This window comes from Muscardinus avellanarius, assembly GCF_963383645.1.
Source record: "Muscardinus avellanarius genome assembly, chromosome: 16".
Lineage (NCBI taxonomy): Eukaryota > Metazoa > Chordata > Mammalia > Rodentia > Gliridae > Muscardinus > Muscardinus avellanarius.
This window is the reverse complement of record NC_137802.1, coordinates 31,447,782-31,471,223: the sequence shown is the minus strand read 5'-3', so window position 1 is coordinate 31,471,223 and position 23,442 is coordinate 31,447,782. Positions and strand designations below refer to the sequence as shown.

The following is a 23,442-nucleotide window of genomic DNA, read 5'->3' as shown; positions in this document are numbered from 1 at the left end:
ATCACAGGTATCTTAATCATGCCTAGAAGGCAATATTAATAGAGACATTCAGATCTATAAGTGTATTGCTACGTCATTCTTCTGTGGCCAAGTTTTACGTACAGAACATGCTCTTTGGTTTGCCCAACATGCATTCTTTTGTGGTGATATGTCTCTTCTATTCCTTAGTAATTCCAATCAATCCAAGTCAACTGGATAGGATGAAGCTCCTTCCCACCCCAGACTTTCAGATATGACCTGAGTCCAACCATGAGCCTCTGGATCTGATTGACTCCTGGATGGAAATATGACCTAGTCATTCCTGGGCATTTTGCTGAGTTGTTGGGAATGGTCCTTTTTCTTCTCTACCATAATGAACTCTAACAACTATATAAGTCTGGAGTTGCTGGGAACTATCTTCCTATCACATGGGGAGAGCCTTCCAGAGAATGTGCTCAACCCAAAGAAAATCAAGGACAAGATAAGGGGAGGGGAGATGAGAGGGAGAAAAAGAAATATACACAAAGAATAATATTCATGACAACACTGGAATCTCTGAGTCTAATAATGTCAGACCTTTTCCCTGGTGGCCAAGATATATATGTCAATGAATGATTTATTTTTTGCTCAAAGTACTTTGAGTTTAAATTATTTATATCCATCATGTCCAGCTTGCTTGGAAGACTCTCCCAAGCAAATTATAATGATCATGTCACACTACTTAACATAATCTGCATCCCCCTCACAGCTGGGCAATGGGAATGGATCTGGGGCTGGGCCAGGGTCTGCAGCTGAAACATGTAGTTCTGAACAGCCTCATTCAGTGTGGGAGTGAGAGTATGAAAAGTAGCACAAGTCATCATCCAAATACAATAGCATTTGTGTGTGTGTGTGTGTGTGTGTGTGTGTGTGTGTGTGTGTGTGGTATTGGGGGTGGAATCCAGGGGCATTCTACCTTTGAGCTACACCCCCAGCCCTATTTTTTTTTTATTCTTTATTTTGAAACAGGGTCTCACCAAGTTGCAGAGGGCCTCACTAAGTAGCCGAGGCTGGCCGCGAACCCAGATCCTCCTGTCTCAGCCTTCCAAATGCTGGGATTACAAGTGTGCACCATCACGCCTGGCTAGCATTATTTTTTATAGTCTCATGCCTGTTAGTTACCACACAGTCCATTTTCCAAACTAGAAAGAACTTTAGTCCTTGATCCTGGCCTTCAGAAAGGGTATGGAAAGAATTTCCAACCAATCTTCTAGTCATGGATGAAAGAATCTCTCAAACATAACAAATGTAAGTCAAGAGGAAGCAAGAGAGCTAGAAACATTCAAACTCTCCCAGGACAAACAGGAAGAGCCACGGCTCAGTGAACTGTAAAGTCTTTCCCTTATATTTAGATGTAATGCTATGATCCTTAGATGGACCTACATTCTGGGAGTGCCCAGCTCAGAACTACACGGTACAGGACCCGCTGCAGCAGCCCTATGGGCCTCGTCTATGACACTGGCTTAATGAAGCCATAATCCATGCACTTGATGAGACAGTCTCGGGCTGTCTGGACCACTGCTGCCTTCTTCTCATCCGGCTCCTGTTTGCCCACCACGGTCAGGATCTCTAGCAGCTCACTCTCCACCAGCTTCTTGGCCAGCTCAGCATCAGCTGCCAGCAGGTTGTAGGCGATGACCAGGCCCCGGTGTTGGACTGACAGCTGGTCATGCAGGCAAAGCCGCTGCAGGATCTCCAACCACTGGGATGTCTGGAGAGAGGGAAATGGGGAAGATGGATCAAAGAACCAGTGAGGAGACAGAGGAGATGTGGGGATGAGACAAGCAGAGAGCATTGGCCAGGCCCACTGCTAAGTAACTTTTGCTTTGTTTTGGGGGTTTTTTATTTGTTTGTTTGTCTTGTTTTGTTTTGTGGTGCTAGGATTAAACCCAGGGGCATTCTACCTCTGAGCTACATACCAGCACTATTCTATTTTTTTTATTTTGAAACAAGATCTCACTAAGTTGCAGAGTGTCTCTCTAAATTGCTGAGGCTGGCTTCAAACCTTTGATCCTTCTGTCTCAGCCTTACGAGTATTGAAATTACAGGTGTTTGCCACCACGCCTGGCTAACAGCTAAGTAACTTAACTATGGCCACACATGTCACATGTGGAAGTACTAGAGAATTCCACACATGTCTTAACAGCCCCCATTCAATTTGTGCCCGTGTGTGTGTGGGGGGGGGTGTGCATGTGTTACCAGGGATTGGACCGAAGGGCACTCATCTCTGAGCTACACCCCCAGCTTTATTTTATGTTTATTTTGAAACAGGGTCTCACTAAGTTACTGAGGGCCTCCCTAAATTGAGGAAGCTGGCTCCAAATTTGTGATCCTCCTATTTCAGCCTCCCAAGTACTAGGATTACAGGCATGTGCCACTGCACCCAGCCAATTATTATTTTATAAGCATCTCAAGAAGCAAAGAGGCCTGCTGCATGTCTGAGCAGAATGGGGATACAGAATGTTCAGAAAAAAGGATTTTCCCTGGGTTCACGGACAATGCCTGCTTTTGCCAAGCCAAGTGCCCTCTGAGACAAGAGCCGCAGGCACAGGGCACGCTCTCCACCAGCCTTGACTTTGACTGGAATCAAGACAAGAGTCTGGAGCGGATCCTCTCCCCCATTCTTCCTCCATCCACCATCCACAGTAGTGAAGATGTCCAACTACTGTGCAGGGAAGCAAGACCCTAGGCCACTTTGATTACTACAGAACCAGGGCTAAAGCTGAGGATAGAACCAGGAGGCTGACTCCTCTGTCATTCAACACACACACACACACACACACACACACACACACACACACACACGGCAGCAGAGTAGGACAGGAGTCAGCATGAGTTCTGGGTGCAGAGAACCAGGTCCCAGCTCAGTACTTACCAACTCTATGGCCTCTGCTAGGTGACTTACCCTCTCTAAGCCTCAGGAGCCTCCTCTATCATCTGCTCTGTATACCTCTAACCGCGTGCTAGCCTAATGAGCTCTTAAGGAAAAGCTTAGTCTGGAGCTGGAGTGCAGTGAGCTCTCAGCATGAGGATGTGGGCAGGGATGAGGGTTTGACACCAGCCCAAAGGTCTTCCCTGGGGAAACCAACCTTAGCCAGCAGGCCTGCTTCCTACATGCATTTTTTTTTTTCAGATGGGGAGATAGACCCAAAGGGAGGAAAAGGCAAAAGTTTGGCATCTGAGATCCTAGGCACACTTTTGTAACTGCATGGATTCTCCTACCCCCAGGAAAGGAAGTGAAAGTTGAGCTGGCTGTGGTGGGGTTCAGGGGCAGCTTCTATGCTGATGAGTCACTAACAATGGGCCCAGGGCCCGACCCTCCCTGGGATCACTGGGGGTAATTTGCTAAATTGCCCTTTGATGATTTAAGAGCCTGCCTCTAGCCCAGATGTGAATATGTTTGAACCGAGATATTTGCATTTCCCACCATCAGCCAACACGATGCCCTAAAACTATGCTCGTTTTGGTGAAATGAGGAAATTTCCTTTTTGCATCCTGTCTTTATGACTGTATCAGTATCACTGCCATCACGCGTGCTGCGGTGGCTACAATCCCACCACTGGAGCTGATGGTCACACTCACTTTAGGGGACCTGTAGCCTCTTTATGGAGCCACACTGCCCTGTGGCAGCCCACCTGCTTCTGTGCTTCTCCAAAGAGCTCAGGAGTCCCACAGCAGTAGTTGGCATTGCTACTATTGTTATTGTTATCGTTGTTCTTTTTTTTCTGTAGTAATTGGGATTAAATCCAAGACCTCCTGCATACCACCGAGCTACATCTCCAGCCCGTTTTATTTTATTTTGAGACAGAGTCTTACTAAGTTGCCCAGGCATTCCTCCAACTTGCAAGTTTCCTACCTCATCCTCCCAGTTCTCTGGGATTATAGGCATGCACCCCTGCACCCTGCTATTATTATTATTTTCTTAAATGATGAGTTATGCTGGGCGTGGTGGCGCATGCTTGTAATCTCAGTCCTTGGGAAGCTGAGACAGGAGGACTGCAGGTTCGCGGACAGCCTCTGCTACTTAGTGAGGCCCTCTGCAACTTAGTGAGACCCTGTTTCAAAATAAAGGATAAAAAAATAGGGCTGGGAGTGTAGCTCAAAGGTAGAATGCCTCTGGGTTCAATCACCAGTACTGCAAAAAAATAAGTAAGTTATAGATAGAACCAAAGGCGTTGGGTTGAACTACAGTGAGAGGGTTCAAGCTGGCATAAAGGAGAAGTCCAAATAATGATCACAGGAGGCAGAAAGAGGCAGAGCCTCCTCTCTTTAGGTGATAGAACAGATACCTAGGGCTGGGAGGAGTTGTCCCAAGGACTGGCAGCTTGTCTGAGGCAGCTGGCCTGGGGTGGGGAGATTCTCCAGAGCCCTAGGGTCCAGAGCTCAGGGTCCGCACTTACCACCTGGGTCATCTTGAGGCACAGTTTCTTATGTGCCGCGGTCAGCATGGCCAGGGCCCCGGCAGCCGCATTCTGGAGCTTGTCGTCATCCTCCCCACAGAGCAGCACCACCAGCTTCAGCCGGTCGTTTCCATCAGCCAGGAACCTCTCCTGGACCTGAGGGAGTCAGGGGCATGGCTCAGAGAAAAGTGCTCTCAGCTGCACCCGCTGAGGGGAAAGACATATCCTGCACCTGGAGTGGGCCGCAGAGGGTGTCACTGCCAGGCTGCTGGGGTCTTCACCACAGGAATAGAGGCTGCTCCCAAGGTAGCATGAGGCGGGGTCACAGCGCTCAAAGATCCAAGAAGCCTGGATCCCTGGGTCATCGCCTGGAAGGGAGCCACCCAGTACAAATGGGACTTTGAAATGGCAAGTGAGAAGCCATCCTCTACCCGGATGGGGCCACTGTCAAGTTTGGGTTTGGTTGTTGCAGCGGCTGTGCTCCTCCAAGGAAGGTGCCGGCCTTATGGGATCCTCTCTCTCTGCACCCCACCACTGTGAGAATATAATTAAGTCTTTTCTATCAAAGGATTAGCTTAATTTAAGTAGTCACTATTTCGTAACCTTGTGTAGTCATGGCTTTTGAGGGCCTTCTGAGAATTGCAAATAGCAACCTCTCCCCCAGCATTCTGTTCCTAACAATTAGCCAACCGCATTAAGACTGTGAAACCACACTCCCACCAATAAGAGCACTGTGTGGAAATTTGCATTAGGAATATTAAAACTGGGCACACTTCCAGCTCAGAGTGCATGCATACCTAGCTTCCCTAGTGGCAAGACCTTTTTTGCAAAAAAAAGTAAAATCACCTTGCTGAGCCATTTTCAAACATGAGTCTTTTCTTATGACACCATGGAAACTGATTTCTAACAGGACCATGACTCCCCAGACACATACTTTTTCTCCCATGTAACTTCCAGGCCCCAGCCCAGCCCTAGGCCAGCTCCCCAGGAGGCCCTGGTAGTTTTGTTTCTGCTGACTCCAATATACTTTCATTGATTGAGTTTTCCATTTACAACAGTGTAAGCGTAGAGTTTAATATTGACCTGAGAGAGCCGGGTGCGGTGGTGCATGACTGCAATCCTAGTCATTGGGAGGCTGAGGATTGCAGGTTCAAGGCCAGCCTCAAAAACTTAGTGAGACCCTTAGCAACTTAGTGAGACCTGTTCCAAAATAAAAATTAAAATAGGGCTGGGGATATAGCTCAGAGGTAAAATGCATCTAGGTTCAATCCCCAGTACCACAAAGGAAAAAATGTGTACACATATATAGATGCAAATACACACATATGTATATATAGAGAGAAAGTGTGTGTGTGTGTGTGTGTGTGTGAGTGTGTGTGTGTGTGTGTGTGTGTGTGTGTGTGTAAGACTGTGCTTCACACAGGGCCTCATAATTGGCCTGGTAACAGATTCAGGAGGAGCCTGGGTTCTGTATCCTCATTGTGTCTTTGATGGGATCACGCCCTACAAGGGACACCCTGAGAGTATGGGAAGAAGGCATTTACTAACCGGTCATTATTTCTCCCAATCCTGGAACATGAGCCACGTTCTGGACTCATTTTATTTTTATAAATCCTATAATTATTCTGTGATGAGCACAGTGATAGCGCACTGCAGTTTCCATGGCAACAGGATGGTTCATTAAATGCTAGCATTTAAAATATTCTAAAATGGATCATAACTGTATTCTGACATTTCTTCATCTTTTTTTTACACATGGAGCTTTCATAAATGCCGAAGTGGTCTTGTCTCTTGACCTCTCAGAGGCCTGGGTTCTGTATCCTGCTTTGCTATGATATAACTTAGGCCAGTAGCTCAGGGAAATGGTACCTTCCACCTCATATAGCACAAGCTTAGGAGTCAAAACCCCAGCATGGGATAATATCACATCGTGAATGTTTTTCTCAAAGCCCTACAAGGATGGGGGCGGGGTTATCTAGGCTTTGGAGATTCCTGGGTACTATGGCCAAAGTGCTACTGTGGACTCATCATAACAGCCCCACATCCCCACGCCAGGCCTGCCTTCCGGCCTGACCCTCCCTGCCTGTGTCACTGCCATCCCCATCCTGGGCCCCACCTTACCTCTTTGTTGACCACCATGTTGCACATGCACTCCGTGGCCGCCTGCCGCAGCTGGTCATGGTTCTCAAACATGTAGTTCTCAATGTCTGGCAAGGCCTTCTCCTTAAAGATCTTCTGCCTGGTGGGAGGATGGAGGAAGAGAGGCCCTTGAGTCCTCTGTCATGAGCAGGTGGGGCTCTCCTCAGGAATGACCTCCCAGGGTCATTCTTCCATCCTCAGCCAGCACAGATTGGGTGGCAGCGGACCTGCTCCAAGCTCCAGGAGGGCCCCCCACGTGTAAAACTAAATGACATGACAAAGCATCCTGGCCACAGGGACGCATGCTGGGGTGAACATGTCACCCCACGGGAGGTTCTTTTGTACCATTGTTGGGAAGGGCATTCTCTTTCTTTCTCTTTCCTGCTGAACATATGCCCAGAAGATGTAAAGTCTGAATTAACTTGTGATCATGAAAGAAGGGAAAAGTCCATCTGAGAATTAAGACAACAAGAGAGGAGAGGAAAGAAAAGGAGAGGAAAAATGGCGAGAACCAGCAGCTGGGCCAGCTTGGTAACCCTTGCATCAAACTACACCTGAATCCTAGATTAACCCAGACAGACTTTTTAATGAGTCAGTACATTTCCTTAATGCATGCACCAGTTAGGGTTGAGTTTTCTGCCTCTTGAGAATGAGAAATCACAACTCATTATGTCCTTCCAAGAAGAAAAGCACTGTTCCCCACCACTCCACCTGGATATCTTTTAACAACTTTAGGGATAAGTGTCTTTGCAGTTCTCTGGATTCCTGTGTTCACTGTGTGGTCCTTCCAGGTGCCAACACGATCTCTCTCCCTTGTTTCTACGCAGTGCCTTAGATGCTGTCCTCTGAGCACAGCAGTTTTAGCATGTGATGTATAGAAAATTTCATCTAAACACTTAATGGGACTGCCTCTGTCCCCTCGACCCCTCCTGCCCCATTCGCTCACCGGAGTTTGTCACTCCGTCCAGACAGGTTGGTGAGGCCGAGGAGAGCCTCATAATTCTGGAGCCCGTCCCTCTGTGTGTCCAGGAGTTTCACGAGGGGCCGTACCACTTCATACACCTGTGCAGAGGGGTCATGGATGGGGTTGGGTGGGGACCATGTTCCCCTAGTCCCTTGAATTTATAGGTGGCCAACTTTAAATTTCTAGAGCATTTTCTCATTTAAACTCCACAGTGATCCTGAGAGGCAGGATTACTCCTTTCCCTGCCCCGCCCCATCATCCCAAACACCCACCCGCTCCCCAGGGAAGGCGATGTCAGGGTTGGAGACGGCAGCAATCTTGGCCAGAGCATGGGCTGCCTTCACTTTACCCACGTCGGTGCCCTCCAAAGCCAGAGGGATCAGGGCCTGCAAAAAAGGATGCAGTCACTATTTGGCCACAGACATCCGGAGGCCTCTCCCAGCTGCCATTTTTCCACTCAAGTTGTCTGTCCCTTTGTCCATCAAAGGTTCAGGGAGACTGCAATATAACCAGCCCTTGAGTATCATGTAAAAACAATTACTTAATCTCAGATTTATTCCCCCTGTTCACAAAGCCCACCAAAGTCTCTTAACCCCCACTTCCTCCCGCCTCTCCATATGTCCTTCAGCTTTGGAAAGATAATCAATAAGTGCATTTTTTTTCACTTTTTTCCCAAGTCAAACCTTATTCATAATAGCAGCCATGTATCGGGTACCTACTGTGAGTTTTACATGTATTCTATCTGGCAATACTTTATATATATTTTATCTAATCCTCATAACACTCTGAAAAGTGTGTAATCCCTCCATCACCACCAATTTACAGATGAAGAAACTATGGCTCAGGGAGAGTAAGTATGCCCAAGGTTAGCACAAATAAAAAGGGAAAGAAAGGACTCAACCACAAGTCCCCTCAAGAAGAGTCCATGGTCTGTATCTTTGCACCAGGCTTCTTTCCAATGGTAAGGCAGATAAATGGGATTCCAAAGTACACACCATGACATTATCAAATCAAGCAGAAATTGGCTTGCAGCCATGAGCAGACAGTGCAAATAACCAAGTGATTGTGTTCTGGGAGGTTGGGATGGGGTGGGCGTACATGATTCTTGGGCCAGGCAAGGGAATGCACACACACATGCAAACACACATATGTTCACACATGCACACACACACACACACACACGCTCCTCCCCATCAAATCACCTTCTAGGATAGCAAAGACTTTATCCTTCCCCATTACCTTGCCGCCTCCTTGAGCCACAATGGCACCTCTGTCCTTCGGGTTGTCACACAGTGCCAGGAATACCCTGCAGGACCAAGGATAATGAAGAATATTTGATGCAGCAGCACCCTTTGCACAGGCATTGCAAGCCAGCCAGATGGGGCCTGGGAGACCCCAGGACAAACAGGCCACGCCTGGAGAGTGCGCACTGCACGCCTGTGCCCTGGAGTGAGCCACGCTGGGGAGACACCGTCATGGCAGGGAGAAAGCAAGGCCAAGCAAGGGTTCAGAGAGCCGCTCCCTTTCCCATGTATGGAGATGACCAGTGGCTCCTTGCTGTCCCCCACACATCCACTCAGCAAAGCTCCACCTCCGTGGTCTGACCCTGGCCTCCTCTCAGGTCTCACCTAGCACCACTTCCTCCTGGCCATTCTGCCACACCACAAGAAACCTTACAGTTCACTTACTGTCCCTCCATTCTAGGTGTCTTTGCATACATTATTCCCTCTGCCTGAGCCCGTCCCTCCCCTGCACTAGGTAGCTCCTTTTCTTCTTTTAGGGCTCTGCTGAATCGCTACCTCCACCAGGAGGCTTCCCGGCTGCCCAACCACTTACCTTTCCAACATCTGGTTGGAGGCCACTGCTTGAGCTGCAGCCAGCTCCCCGTGGCCCCATCTTTACAGCACCATTGCAGTACCCTAACTGTGACCTCTCTGCTCCCCACTGGGCTGCACTTTCCAATGCCGGTCCCCTTCAGTCTTTCCTCCAGGACAGAGAATGGCTCATCCCTCATTTAGCCCCCCACCATCCTCTCCCCCTGCAGCTGCACCTGGCCAGCAGCTCCTTGGTCTGGTCGGTGAGGATGGCACTGTCTGCTTTCACCATGCAGGCCAGGGCAGAGATGACACCCGCCTTCAGAAGCCGCTTCACCCGCATGTCTATGAAGTCCTTCTTGTCCTGGGGAGGAGAGGGTGGCAATGGGGAAGGGGCCTGGGCACCAGGCCGAGCCATACTGGAACTAAAGATGCTCCACGTCTGACTTCTCATGGCAGGTGGAATAAGGACCCCCAAAGATGTCCACTGCCTCTACCTCTGAGCTATATCCTCAGCCCTACTTTACTTTTTATTTTGAAACAGGGTCTCACTAAGTTGTAGAGGATCTTGCTAAGAGGCTGAGGCTGGCCATGAGCCTGCGATTCTCCTGTCTCAGCCTCCCAAATACTGGGATTATTTTTTATTTTTGAAACAGGGTCTCACTAAATTGCTGAGGGTCTCACTAAATTGCTGAGGCTAGGTTTGAATTTGTAATCTTGTCTCGGCCTCCCAAGTATTGGGATTAGGCCTCACTCACAACTGCAACTTTTAAAAAATGACTCAGAAGCCGGGCATGGTGGCACACGCTTGTAATCCCAACATTTGGGAGGCTGAGGCAGAAGGATCATGGTTCGTGGACGGCCTCAGTTACTACTTAGTGAGGCCCTTTGCAATTTAGTGAGACCCTGTTTCAAAATAAAGAATTTTTAAAAATAGGGCTTGGGGTGTAGCCCAAAGGTAGATGCCCCTAGGTTCCATCCCTAGTACCACAAAATGATGATGATGATGATGATGATGATGATGATGATGATGAATAAATGATTCAGAGAACAGGATGGAAATGGGGAAAACAAGTATTTTTTTCCAAAATCCAGCACTAAATGACAACTACATTTTGATTATAACTATAGAAAGAAAAAAAGTCTCTGCTAGACAATATAACATACCAAAGTGCCAACTGTGGTCACATGAAGAGGATATCACTGTGAGTTATTATTTTCTCTTCCTTACTGTCCACCTTTTTTGTTTGCTTTGCAATATTATTACTTCAATCATTTTTTTTATTTTTTTTTTATTTTTTTATTTTTTTATTTTTTTGGTGGTACTGGGGTTCCTGGAAGCCCTTCTACCTCCGGGCTACACTCCCAGACCTATTTTTTACATTTTCATTTTGGAAACAGGGTCTCCTAAACCAGCGCGCGTGGCTGGCTTCGAACCTGCGCGATCCTCCTGTCTCAGCCTCCCAAGCGCAGGGATTACAAGCGTGCGCCACCACGCCTGGCTCAATCATTTTTTTTAAAACCTGAATGGTAGCCAGGTGTGGTGGCGCACGCTTGTAATCCCTGCACTTGGGAGGCTGAGACAGGAGGATCACACAGGTTCAAAGCCAGCCTCAGCTACTTAGTGAGGCTCTCAGCAACTTAGTGAGACCCTGTTTCCAAATAAAATATAAAATAGGTCTGGGAGTATAGCCCAGAGGTAGAAAGCCTCTGGGTTCCACCCCCAATAACACCAAAATAATAATAATAAATAAATAAATAAATAAATAAATAAAACCTGAATGGTTTTACTACCTGGGCATATTTTAGCATATGTCTTCATATGCAAATCACGTCCCATCATACCCTTGTGCGCAGGGGATCATCATATCTTCAAGTTAGGAGGGAAATGGTAACACCTGGGCCAATGCTGACCAAGTCCTTCCTCTCATTATTCCTCCCCAAATGTTCATGCCTTGGAAGCATGAAAATAAAACTGTCTCACATCCACGAAGTCAGCAGCATAAATTACAAAATGTTCATCATGGCTCTATTTCTTTCAGCAGACTACAAAACTGTTGATTTTTTTCCCCAAAAAAGAAAATGAAAACAAGCCGGGTGTGGCAACACACACCTGTAATCCCAGTAGTTGGGAGGCTGAGACAGGAGGATCACAAGGTTGAGGCTAGCCTCAGTCATTTAGCAGGACTCTTTCAATTTTTTAAAAAGGCCAGGGGTGTAGCTCAGAGGTAGAATACCCCCATGTTTGATTCCCAGTATGAAAAGAAAGGGAGCCAGGCGTGGTGGCGCACGCTTGTAATCCCCGCGCTTGGGAGGCGGAGACAGGAGGATGGCGCTGGTTCGAAGCCAGCCGCGCTGGCTTAAGAGACCCTGTTTCGAAATAAAAATATAAAAATAGGTCTGAGAGTGTAGCCCGGAGGTAGAAGGGCTTCCAGGAACCCCAGTACCACCAAAAAAAAAAAAAAAAAAGAAAGAAAGAAAGAAAGAAAAGAAAAGAAAAAAGAAAGGGAGACAGGAGAAGAGGGAGGGAAGGAGGGAGGGAGGAAAGGAAGGGGAAAAAGAAAGCAAAGATAAAGCATCAGCACCACCTGGTGGGAAAATGTACCATTATCATCTTCCGTTGATGGGTGCCTCGTCCCAAACCCCACCTCCCCGGGCCCCACAGCGCCTTGGCTTTTCCATCCCTCCTCTTCCAGGGGTCTGACGGCACCACCCCTCCTGGGTCGCCCACCTTGGGGTGCTCCTCGGGCACGTGCTGCTTGGAGAACTTGGCCAGCTGCACCAGCTCAGGGATGACCTCCTTGACGTCATAGCTGTTGGTGCAGTTCACCAGGGTGGTGGCCACCGAGTACAGGATGGTCTTGTCACTGGTCTGGAAGCACGGGGTTGAAGGAAAGGCAGACAGGAGCTTTGGAACCAGCCTGTGCTTCCAAAAGAGCTCCCTGGCTAAGCGGGCAGGTGGGCCTGGGAAGAGCATGGCCGAAGGGCTCATCTTAGAGAAATGTAAGTGGTACGGAAGGAGGGGGATGGCTCTGCTCACAGGGGTGGACAGAGGTGCCCCCAAGAAGCAGCGGCAGGGCTCGCCTGAGAACCCGCTTGCCCCGCTCCTCCCACACACGCCCTCGTGGCTGGAGTGGGGACTGGGCGGCAGCGGACACCCTGCGTTCCGGCCCTGGTGCAAACATCTTCCTCGCCTCCAGAGGAGGCCAGGCACGGCCTGGGTCCCTCAAGATCCCCCTTCCTGAGGGCCACAGGCAAATACGCTGTCCTCTCGTTCACCCTCCCTCAGCCTGGGAGGCAGAAAGAGTCATGAGCCGGCTTACAGGTAGGGAAGACGAGGGCAGGAGACGGGAAGTGGCCAGCCCGATGTACCCGGGGCAGGGGACCTGAGACCCAGTAGCCCTTTTCTGAATTGGAAGTCAGGGCCACACTTGCCTTGGCCAGCTCGAACATGGCCTGCAGGGCAGGGATGTCCTGGACAAAGTCATCCTTCACGTCGGCGTCCAGCGTGAGGTAGGCCATGCCCTCCACTGCCCAGCGCCGGGTGCGGGTGTCTATGGTCGCGTTGCACAGCCACCTGGAAGCGGGAGGGAGAGCTCTGGGGAGGTGTCGGGACTCCAGACGGAGGGAGAAGGGAGATCCCAATGGATATACAAGCGCGCACCCCAGAGACCCCACACGGAGCGCTGGGAAACCCCTCTTACTTGCGACACTGCTTTGCCAGCTTCTCGGTTGACCCTTCAGCAAACTGCCTGAGACCGTAGTCAGTGCCGCCCGCAGAGCCGAGCTTGCAGAGGCCCTAGGGAGGAGGCAGCCATGCACGGGGACAGGGCACGGGGCCTTGGGCCAGCTGGGCTCGAACGGGCCCCTGAGACCAGAACACCTGGCCCCTCTCCTTGGCATGACATGCATCGCCCAGGAGCCGCCTCCCTGAGGCACCCTCCCTGATTCCTCCCGCCTGGGCGGGCATGTGCCCAGCTGGACGCTTTCACCAGCCCCATGTCCACACCATTTTGACTTTGCATGTGTTTTGAAAAATCCACACAAGCAAATGCCAACCATCTGCATGTAACCGCAGCGGTCGGCCTCGTGAGGACATCAACACTGGCAAGAGAAGCCATGGCATGCAGGGAACACGTTCAGATGTGCAAAGTTTAACCCAGGAAAAGTGGAGTCTTATTAGGGATAAAAACAAGGCAAGTTTTATGTAAATGAAAATTCACCAGGGCAGAGGCTAACACCAGTGTTTTTAAAAATTGGGATTGCCAGGCATGGTAGCACACATTTGTAATCCCAGTACTTGGGAGGCTGAGAAAGGAGAATTGTAGGTTCGTGGCCAGCCTCAGCTACTTATGAGGCCCTCTGAATTTAGTGAGACCCTGTTAATAAATAAATAAATAAATAAATAAATAAATAAATAAATAATTGGGCTGGGGTGCCCTGGGTTCAATCCCCAGTGCCACACACACACACACACACACACACACACACACACACGGTATAAATGAAAAACCAGATCAATAACTCATCTCTACTCTGTAATTGTTTACAAGATAAAAAAAAATCAGTGAAGTGGGGTGCAGTTGTCCAGGCCTGTGACCCCAGCAACTCAGGAGGATCACAAGTTTGAGGCCAGCCTGGGCAACTTAGTCAGACTCTGTCTCAAAATAAAAAAATAAAAAGAGCTGGGGTTGTAGTTTGGTGATAAAGCTCCCTGGGTTCAATCCCCAGTACAGCAAAAAAAGAAAGGAAGAAGCTAGCTATGGTGGTGCACCCCTGTAATCCCTGAGAATACGACAGAAGATGGCAGGCTCCGAGCCTACAGGCAGTCATTTCGTGAGACCCATTTAACAAAAAGAAAGAGACATCTGGATGTAGACTGCCCCTGGGTTTAATCCTCAGTTTGACAAAAGCAAAAGAAAAGAAGAAGGAAAAAGGAAAGAAGAAAGGATCAGCTACTTAGTGAGGCCCCCCGTGCATTAGTGAGACTCTGTTTCAGAATAAAGAATAAAAAGTAGGGCTGGGGATGTAGCTCGGAGGTAGAATTTCAGCAAAACGAAGAGACAAAGTGAAGCAGCTTTAATTGTGCCACGCAGAAGCTAATGAAGAAAACGAACGCTTCAGTATTTGCTCTGAAAATGCTTCTGGACGAAGCAGCAGGGTAAACACAGGGTCTGACTTTCAAGTAAATTTATTTTGGTTCTGGGGATTGAACTCAGGGTCATTCTACCTCTGAGCTACAATCTCATCCCTGTTTTTTTTTGTTTGTTTGTTTGTTTTTGTTTGTTTGTTTTTGGTGGTACTGGGGTTTCTGGAAGCCCTTCTACCTCCGGGCTACACTCCCAGACCTATTTTTTACTTTTTTATTTTTGGAAACAGGGTCTCTTAAGCCAGCGGGGCTGGCTTCGAACCTGCGCGATCCTCCTGGCTCCGCCTCCCAAGCGCGGGGATTACAAGCGTGCGCCACCATGCCCGGCCAATCCCATCCCTGTTTTTATGTTTTGCTTTGAAACAGGGTCTCTCAAATTTGCTGAGAGCCTCAATAAGTTGCTGAAGCTATCCTCGAACCTGCGATCCTCCTATCTCAGCCTCCAAGTACTATGATTACAAGCGTGCACCACCACTCAACGGCTACGCCGGTCGTACCATCCTGAATGCAAGCGATCTCCTCAGGGTCTCTTTCTAACCTGTCTTACAAAGGTGACAGCCCTGCACATCACCCTGCTCTGCAGGGGCTGTGAGTGAGTCTGCGTGCCCCTGGTGCGGGGCCTCCTGAGGGACGGGGCCATGCCCCGCTCGTGCTGGGGGGTCCCTGGTGCTTGGCACAGTGTCGGTACCGGGCAGCTGGGTGGCCCCGGGCCTACTCACCACGAGCGTGCGGATCTTGATCTTCTCGTTTTTGGTGGTCTTGTAGATCTCCTTGAGCATCGACACGCCGTTGGTGATGATGAAGCTGGCGCGGCTGAGCTTGGTGGAGGCGTGAATGAGGGCCTCCACGGCCACCAGCTGGTCGGCCTCGCGCTCCGAGCCGCACAGCGCCACCATCATCTCCATCACGCCCTTCATGCCCAGCAGCTGGTTGCCCAGGTCGAAGGGGCCCTGCAGGACCCCGGACACCGTCTGGATGGCATTCACATTCTTGTCCATGTCCTGGGGGTCAAATTTGCCCCTAAAAGAGAAGGCAAGGGTTGTCAAGAGAAGCGGTTCATGGGGGTGGAAAGAATGTGAGGTGTGGAAGCAGGCAGATCTGGACTGGGGTCCTGGCTCTATCTATCTTTCATGTGCTGTGGGATGTTGGGTAATTCACTGAACCTCTTTGAGCCTCAGCTTCTTGATCTGTAATCTGAGAATCCTCCTCCTCCTCCTCCTCCTCCTCCTCCTCCTCCCTCCTCCTCCTCCTCCTTGGAATTGTGGAGAGGATAAATGACATAACAGATGTGTACAGGGCCTGTTCCCCAGGAAGGACACTCTGACTTGGCGGTGGACATGCGGGGAGGTTATGCGCAAGAGCTCCTGGGAGATAGAGGAAGAAGGATGGGCAGAGGGAGGTGCTGTCCTGCTGTACAGTACAGTCACCACCAAGCTTCAGCCTCAAAAGCCAGGCCTGGCGGCACACGCTTGCAATCCCATACTTGGGAGGCTGAGACCAGAGGATCACAGGTTCATGGCCAGCCTCAACAACTTAGCAAGAACCTGTTTCAAAATAAAAAACAAGAGCCGGGCGTGGAGGTGCACGCTTATAATCCCAGCATTTGGGAGGCTGAGACAGGAGGATCACACAGGTTCGAAGCCAGCCTCAGCTGCTTGGTGAGGCCCTTGCAACTCAGTAAGACCCTGTTTCAAAATAAAAAATAAAAAATAGGGCTGGGGGTGTTGCTCAGAGGTAGAATACCCCTAGGTTCCATCCCCAGTACTGCAAAAATAATAAATAAATAAATAAATAAATAAATAAATAAATAAATAGGGCTATGAGTATAGCTCAGAGATACAATGCCCCTGGGTTCAATTCCAGTACCATAAAAAAAATTTTTTTTTTTAAAGGCTGGGGATGTAGCTCAGTGGTAGAGCGCTTGCTCAAAAAGCACAAGGCTACAGATTCAATTCCCAGCAAAAAAAAAAAAAGCCTTGGCCTAAGAAGAGAAGGGTTCCAGAGCTGGGACACCCAGCAAAGTTATCCCAAGTTGGGGTTAGGGGCAGATCATTAGATGCTGGCCACCCTGGGAAGGGAGGGGCACTTTCCACAGCTGAGACAGTTTTATTATTTATTTATTTATTTATTTATTTATTTATTTATTTTGGGGTGGTACTGGGGATAGAACCCAGAGGCTTTTTACTTCCAGGCTATACTCCCAGACCCATTTTATATTTTATTTGGAAACAGGGTCTCACTAAGTTGCTGAGAGCCTCACTAAGGAGCTGAGGCTGGCTTCGAACCTGTGCGATCCTCCTGTCTCAGCCTCCCAAGCAAGGGGATTACAAGCATGCGCCACCACGCCCGGCTTGTTGAGACAGTTTTAAAGGCAGAGCTGGGGGCCGCCGGCCTGCAGCCCACAGCGCCGAGCAGCTAAGGCAAACGGCTTCCACAGCCCGGGGACCCGCATGGGAGCTGCACACTCTCTCCGTCCCTTTCTATCACACGACGGAATGGAACTCAGCTTGGGGTCTTGTAAGGGATGCCAAAAGTTAGTGAGAAAAGCTGAAGCAGAGGCTGGCAAAGCCAGAGACGCCAGGAGGAGCTCTGAGGGCAGCTGGGTGGGGAGGGCAGGGGTTAGCAAATCTGGGGAGTCGAGAATCATTTGTTGTTGTTGTTGTTGTTGTTGGTGGTGGTGGTGGTGGTGGTGGTGGTGGTGGTGGTGGTGGTGGTGGTGGTTTTGTTCTCTAATGGTTTCTTTCAAAAGAGATCAGAAGAGCTGGGTACGGTGGTGCACTACTGTAATTCTAGCTACTCAGGAGGCTGAGGCAGGGGATTGCAAGTTCAAGGCCAGACTCAGGAAGTTCGAAAGACCCTGTCAAAATTGAAAGTAAAGCCGGGCGTGGTGGCTCACGTTTGTAATTCCTGTGCTTAGGAGGCTGAGACGGGAGGATCACAGAGGTTCAAAGCCAGCCTCAGCTACTTAGTGAGGCTCTCAGCAACTTAGACCCTGTTTCCAAATAAAATATAAAATAGGTCTGGGAGTATAGCCCAGAGGTAGAAAAGCCCCTGGGTTCCACCACCAGTACCACCAAAAAAAAGAAAAAAATAGCCCAGTAAAAAAAAAAAGGGGGGGGGCAGCCAGGCGTGGTGGCGCACACTTGTAATCCCAGCATTTGGGAGACTGAGACTGGAGGATTGCAATTCGCAGACAGCCTCAGCTACTTAGTGAGGACCTTTGCAACTCAGTGAGACCCGGTTTAAAAATAAATAATCAAAAATAGGGCAGGGGGTGTAGCTTGGAGGTCAAATGCCCCTGGGTTCCATCCCCAGACCCACACACACACAAAAAAAAAAAGGGCAACTGAATTGAATAGACACTTCACAAAAAAAGAGATACAAATGGCCAATAGATACATGAACAATTGTTCAACAACATCATTAATAATCAGGGAGATGCAAATCAAAACTACACTGAGATTCCATCCAACCCCAATCAGAATGGCAATCATCAAGAAGTCAAAAAACAATAAATGTTGGCAAGGATGTGGGGAAATAGGAACTCTTCTACACTATTGGTGGGATTGCAAATTAGTTCGGCTACCATAGAGATCAGTGTAGAGATTCCTCAGAAAAATGGGAATGGACCTACCATAAGATCCAGCTATACCACTCCTGGATACCTTTCCAAAGGAGTCGAAATCAGAGAACTATAGTAATATATGCACACCCATGTTCCCAGCAGCACAATTCACAATAACTAAATTATGGGACGGACCTAGGTGTTCAGCAACAGATGATGGATTACAAAATTGTGGGAAATACCCACAATGGAATCCTACTCAGCAATAACGAAGAACAAAATTATGCCATTGGCAAGAAAATGGAAGAACCTGGATAACATTATGTTGATGAGATTAGCCAGTCACAGAAAGTGAAGGGTCATATGTTTTCTCTAATATGGACAAGTGGGGAGTAATTGGGATACCAGAAAGACTCAGATGATGGAGGAGAAACCTCAGTAGGGCTCAGTGGTCTGAGGCAAGGGGAGAGGGAAGACTGAGGTTCATTAATGGAAAAATTCCCATTGATTCCGTGTATATACATGAATATACCAGCATCAATCTCAGTACTTTGTACTGGGAAACGGGGAAATGGGAGAGGCACCAAGGGCCGTGTGAATGTATTTAATTGTCAATATGATTTACATTATGATGTGAGTCTAAAATGCACCAATAAAAGCACATTTTTTTAAAAAAACTTGCAGTTGGGGGGGACAAATTTTTTTTAATGTCTGGTAAAATAAATAAATAAAAGCTGAGTGTGGTGGCACATGCTTGTAATCCCAGCATTTGGGAGGCTGAGACAGGATGATTGCGGTTCACAGACAGCCTTAGCTACTTAGTGAGGCCCTTTGCAACTCAGTGAGATCCTCCTGTTTCCAAAAAATAAAAAAAGAATAAAAAATAGGGCTGGGGGTGTCGCTCAGAGGTTGAATGCTCCTGGGTTCTATCCCCAGTACTGCATAAAAATAAATAAATAAATAAATAAATAAATAAATAAATAAATAATAAATAAATACCTGCATTTGAAAAAATATTTCCAGAATTTTAATATTTATTTTTTTTGTGGTGCTGGGGATAGAACCTAGGGTCTCATATATGTAAGGCAAGTGCCCTACCATTGAGCTACAGCCCCAGTCCTTGCCTAAGAATACTGTGACACTTCTTCCTTCACAAGGTGGAACCTACCTCTCTCCCCACAAAGCTAGAGTTAGAGACTTGCTTCTAATGAACAGAATGTGGTGGATTTGTTGGAGTGTGGTTGCCAAGGGTGGAGTACAGAAAACATTGGCCTTCCTCCCTCTTCACTCTAGGGAAGCTGGCTGCCTTGTGCTGAGGACTCTTCAGCAGCCTGTCCACATGGGGAGGAACTGAGCCTGCCTACAATAGCTAGCACCAATGTGCAGCTATGGGAGGGTACCATCCTGGGTACCAGCATGGGACTGTAACTTCAGGAAAGACCCTAAGCCGAAACCTCCCATCCAGCCAAGTAATCAATGATTACGATTGTTTATGATTGATTACGATGGCTAAGTTTGGGGACAATTTGTTACACAGCCATAGATAGCTAATACACAGTCTGGGCCAGGACACTCACGTGATGTACTCCTCGCAGATCTTGCGGAAGTGATCCCGCTCTGGGTCACAGCGCAGGTCGTCGTAAAGCTTATTAATGAGGATGGAGGCCAGCATGCGAGTGTTGTCGGTCAGGGGCAGGCAAGAGGGCAGATCTGGGACCTGCCCCACCACCTTTAGGATCTTCCTCAGGCCTGCAGGTGACAGAGGCCAGCGTGAGTTCCTGCCTGTCTGCCTTCACAGACACGCCCCTCACTCAGCATATCTTATCACCAACCTTGTCTTCAGGCAACACATGCAGGGTATAGAGCATGGGAATGGGGACAAGAAGCCCAGATTCCCCACCGACTCTGCCCCTACCACAAGCAATCTACCTCCCTCTAGGGGTCTCCATTTTCACATTTTCAAAATCAAGAGCAGTTGATTTCAGAGGACTTGACCAGTGCTAACATTCTCTCTCTCCTTTTTTTTTTTTTTTTTTTTTTTTTTGGCCTGGTGCTTGAACCCAGGGGCATTCTACCTCCGGACTGCAACTCAGCTCTGTTTTATTTTTATTCTTTATTTTGAAACAGAGTCTCCTAAGTGGCCAAGGCTGGTCTCAAGCCTATGATCTTTCTGTCTCAGCCTCTCAAGTACTGGTATAACAGCCATCCAGGCTGTAACTGAGTGGCAGAACATTTGCCTAGCACATGCAAAGCCCTGGTTTCAATCCCCAGCACCAAAAGGAGAGATAAAAAAGTTAGCTCGATGGTTTTCTCCCTTCTAGAAGACCTGTGAAGTACTTTGCCAACCATGAGACTGCCAGGAATGTTACTCCATGGTTACTGGGAGTCCTGTGATTTTCAGGCAACTCCACTCAGATGTTTTGAGAGTGTGCTTAGACACTTTCTGGGTGTGTTCAGGCCCTAAATTCAGAACCTTAGCTCACACCTTAGATCCACCCACTGGTGGATCCTAATATTCTAATACCTATCCCTCCTTGCCATTGGGACTGAAGACTCCTTCAAGACAAGGACCTCAGCTCTCCTCCTTCTGCTCAGCGCCAGGCGCCCTGGTGCCCATGCCCTCCCCCTCCTCACCGTTATCCACCACGTAGATGGTGCGGGAGTTGTCATGAATGGCGAGGTCCTTCCTGGGCACGTTCTTATTGAGCAGGTTCAGTGCCTGGTCCCGGCCCTGCCCAGACACCTTCTTACTGACCAGCATGTCAAGCAGGTGGCTAGTGATCTGCTTCAGGTCCTTTTTGGTATCTAAGAAATGAAAAGAGAGAGGTAAATAGCAAGAATTAGAAATTTTCAGCTGGACATGGTGGCACACACCTGTAATGCCAGGACTTGGGAGGCTGAGACAGGAGGATTGCCAGCGTCAGCTACTTAGTGAGGCCCTGTTTCAAAATAAAAAATAATAAAATAGGGCTGGCAGTATAAATCACAAGTAGAAAGCTTCTGGGTTCAATCTCCAGTACCAAAAAAAAAAAAAGAGAGATGCCTGCCTTTTCCAGCTCCATCTGATTTCCCCAAGTCTCAGAGATTTTTGTTCTCATTTTAGGATGGAGCTGAGAGGCAGGCAGGCAGAAAAGTAAAGCCCTCCAACCATTCAGGTCAATAGAGGATAGAGGAATGGGAAAGTATGGACTGATACTCCTTCTCAGAGAGGAGTCAGAAAGCAAGATGGAGAAAGAGCTTCAGTTATGTGCATAGCCACTGACATGGACGCCCATTGCCAGGATCTGTCCAAAGGAAACAATTACAGATGCGAACATAGATGAATGCAGAGAATGGCTACCAACGTGTGTGTGTGTGTGTGTTGCTGGGGATTGAACCCAGGGGCATTCTACCTCCGAGTTATACTCCCAGTCCTATTTTATTCTTTATTTTGAAAAAAGGGTCTCACTAAGTTGCTGAGAGCCTTGCTAATTAACCAAGGCTGACTTTAAATATATAATCCTCCTGTCTCAGCCTCCCAAGTACTAGGTTTACAGGCGTGTGCCACTACACCCAGCTCCCATTTTAACCTTTTGTGTGTATGTGTGTGTGTGTGTGTGTGTGTGTGTGTGTGTGTGTTTCTGTAGTACAGGGGATGGAACTCAGAAGCTTTCTACCTCCAAGCTACTCTCCCAGACCTATTTTATATTTTATTTGAAAACAGGGTCTCACTAAGTTGCTGACAGCCTCACTGAGTAGCTGAGGCTGGCTTTGAACCTGCGCGATCCTCCTGCTTCAAGTACTGGGATTACAATTGTGTGCCACCACGCCTGGCTCTCATTCTAACTATTTTTAAGTGCACAATTTGGTGGCATTAAGTATACTCAGACTGTTATACAATCATCGCCACTAACCACCCACACATTTCTACCATGCAAAATTGAAGCTCTGTATTCATTAAACAGCAACCACCATTTCCCTTTCCCAGCCCCTGGAGACTACTGTTCTTCTGTCTCCACGAGTTTGACCCCACTAGGTACCTTGCAGAAGTGGAATCGTAAGGTATTTGTCCTTTGTAACTGGCTTATTTTTCACTTGGCTTAACGTACTCAGGGTTTACCTGCACTGTAGCATGTCAGACCTTCCTTGCCTATTAAGTCTGCATAATATTCCACTGGATACATACACCACATTTTACTTATCTAGTTTTCGACGAGCACTTGTATTAATTCCACCTTTTGGCTACTGCAAATACTGCTATTATGCCTCTCATACTTTATAATTAGAAAACAAACATAAAAATAAAACTGGGAGCTGTGCATGGTGGCACACTCCTGTAACGCCAGTACTTGGGAGGCTGGGATGGGAGGATCACAGTTCTGAGGAGAGTCTCAGCCAGCAGTGAGACTCTCAACCTAGCAAGATACTGTTTCCAAATACGAAATAAAATTGGGCTAGGGATGTAGCTTGTAGGTAGACTGCTTCTGGGTTCAATCCCCAGTACCACCAAAAAAATTTTTTAATACATAAACAAACAAACTGGGCCACCTCCACGCACAGGAAATGCCCAATCTGAGGTGGAGACTGACAGTTCCTTTGGGACCACTTGAACCAAAACTGAAGGAACATCCCTTACCTAGAACCAGGGCTTCTTCCTTCCCTCGGTGCTCCCGCTTGTCCTCCCCAGACAGGGAGTCGATGATGGCTTGCAGCAGGTTGCAGACGGACAGAGACATCTCCTCGTTCTCCACAGACATGAGGCCACAGATGCGGTCTATGCGGACTGCGTGCAGAATCGCAGTCGCCTAGAACCCCAGACAGACATAGTCAGTGGCACTGCCGGTGCCTTCCTGCTGCCAGGCAGTTAGGGGTGGGCAGTAACCACTCCCCGTCCATGCTGCAGGGCAGTGGGACAGGCAGCTGAGTGCTGATGAGATCCGTGGTCTGGGAAACCTCTTCCCAAAGGATAAGAGCTGCACCATCCAATACAGTAGCCCCTCCTCACATAGAGCTCTGGGCCCTTGCAACACGGGGAGATCAAACTGAGATGTGGAAAAGGTGAAAAATACACACTGGGTTTCAAAGACTTAGTATAAAGAAATATGAAATATCATGCCTTTGCATTCAGTGAATCCCAGGAAACTAACTTCCTTCCTTCCTTTCTCTTTTTCTCTTATATGGGGGATTGAACCCAGGAATATCCTATGTCCAAGCTATTTTTCACTTGGCTATTTTTTATTTTTAAAGTGTGTGTGTGTGTGTGTGTGTGTGTGTGTGTGTGTGCACGCGCGCACGCGTGTGTGTATGTGTGCAATACTGGGGATTGAACCCAGGGGCATCCTACCTCCAAGCTACACCCCCAGCCCTATTTTATTTTTATTTTGAAACAGGGTGTCGCTAGGTTGATGAGTCTC

The 23,442-nt window shown here is 48.3% G+C and overlaps 1 protein-coding gene across 3 annotated transcripts in view; it reads right to left on the bottom strand.

The window, feature by feature from the left end:
* Positions 1-1,468: 1,468 nt before the first annotated feature.
* Positions 1,469-23,442, bottom strand: part of UNC45B (unc-45 myosin chaperone B) — a gene marked incomplete at both ends in the record, with an annotated part of 32,853 nt that continues 10,879 nt past the window's right edge. The window contains 14 exons of one of the 3 annotated variants that reach the window (XM_080713396.1): positions 1,469-1,729; positions 4,419-4,574; positions 6,540-6,657; positions 7,504-7,619; positions 7,794-7,907; positions 8,761-8,827; positions 9,572-9,699; positions 12,067-12,207; positions 12,765-12,912; positions 13,040-13,134; positions 15,204-15,504; positions 19,627-19,798; positions 20,684-20,854; positions 22,665-22,833. In XM_080713396.1, coding sequence (XP_080569522.1) covers positions 1,469-1,729; positions 4,419-4,574; positions 6,540-6,657; positions 7,504-7,619; positions 7,794-7,907; positions 8,761-8,827; positions 9,572-9,699; positions 12,067-12,207; positions 12,765-12,912; positions 13,040-13,134; positions 15,204-15,504; positions 19,627-19,798; positions 20,684-20,854; positions 22,665-22,833 — 2,157 coding nt within the window. The remainder of the gene's footprint in view (positions 1,730-4,418; positions 4,575-6,539; positions 6,658-7,503; positions 7,620-7,793; positions 7,908-8,760; positions 8,828-9,571; positions 9,700-12,066; positions 12,208-12,764; positions 12,913-13,039; positions 13,135-15,203; positions 15,505-19,626; positions 19,799-20,683; positions 20,855-22,664; positions 22,834-23,442) is intronic. The other 2 variants (XM_080713397.1, XM_080713398.1) reach the window with 2 other exon arrangements.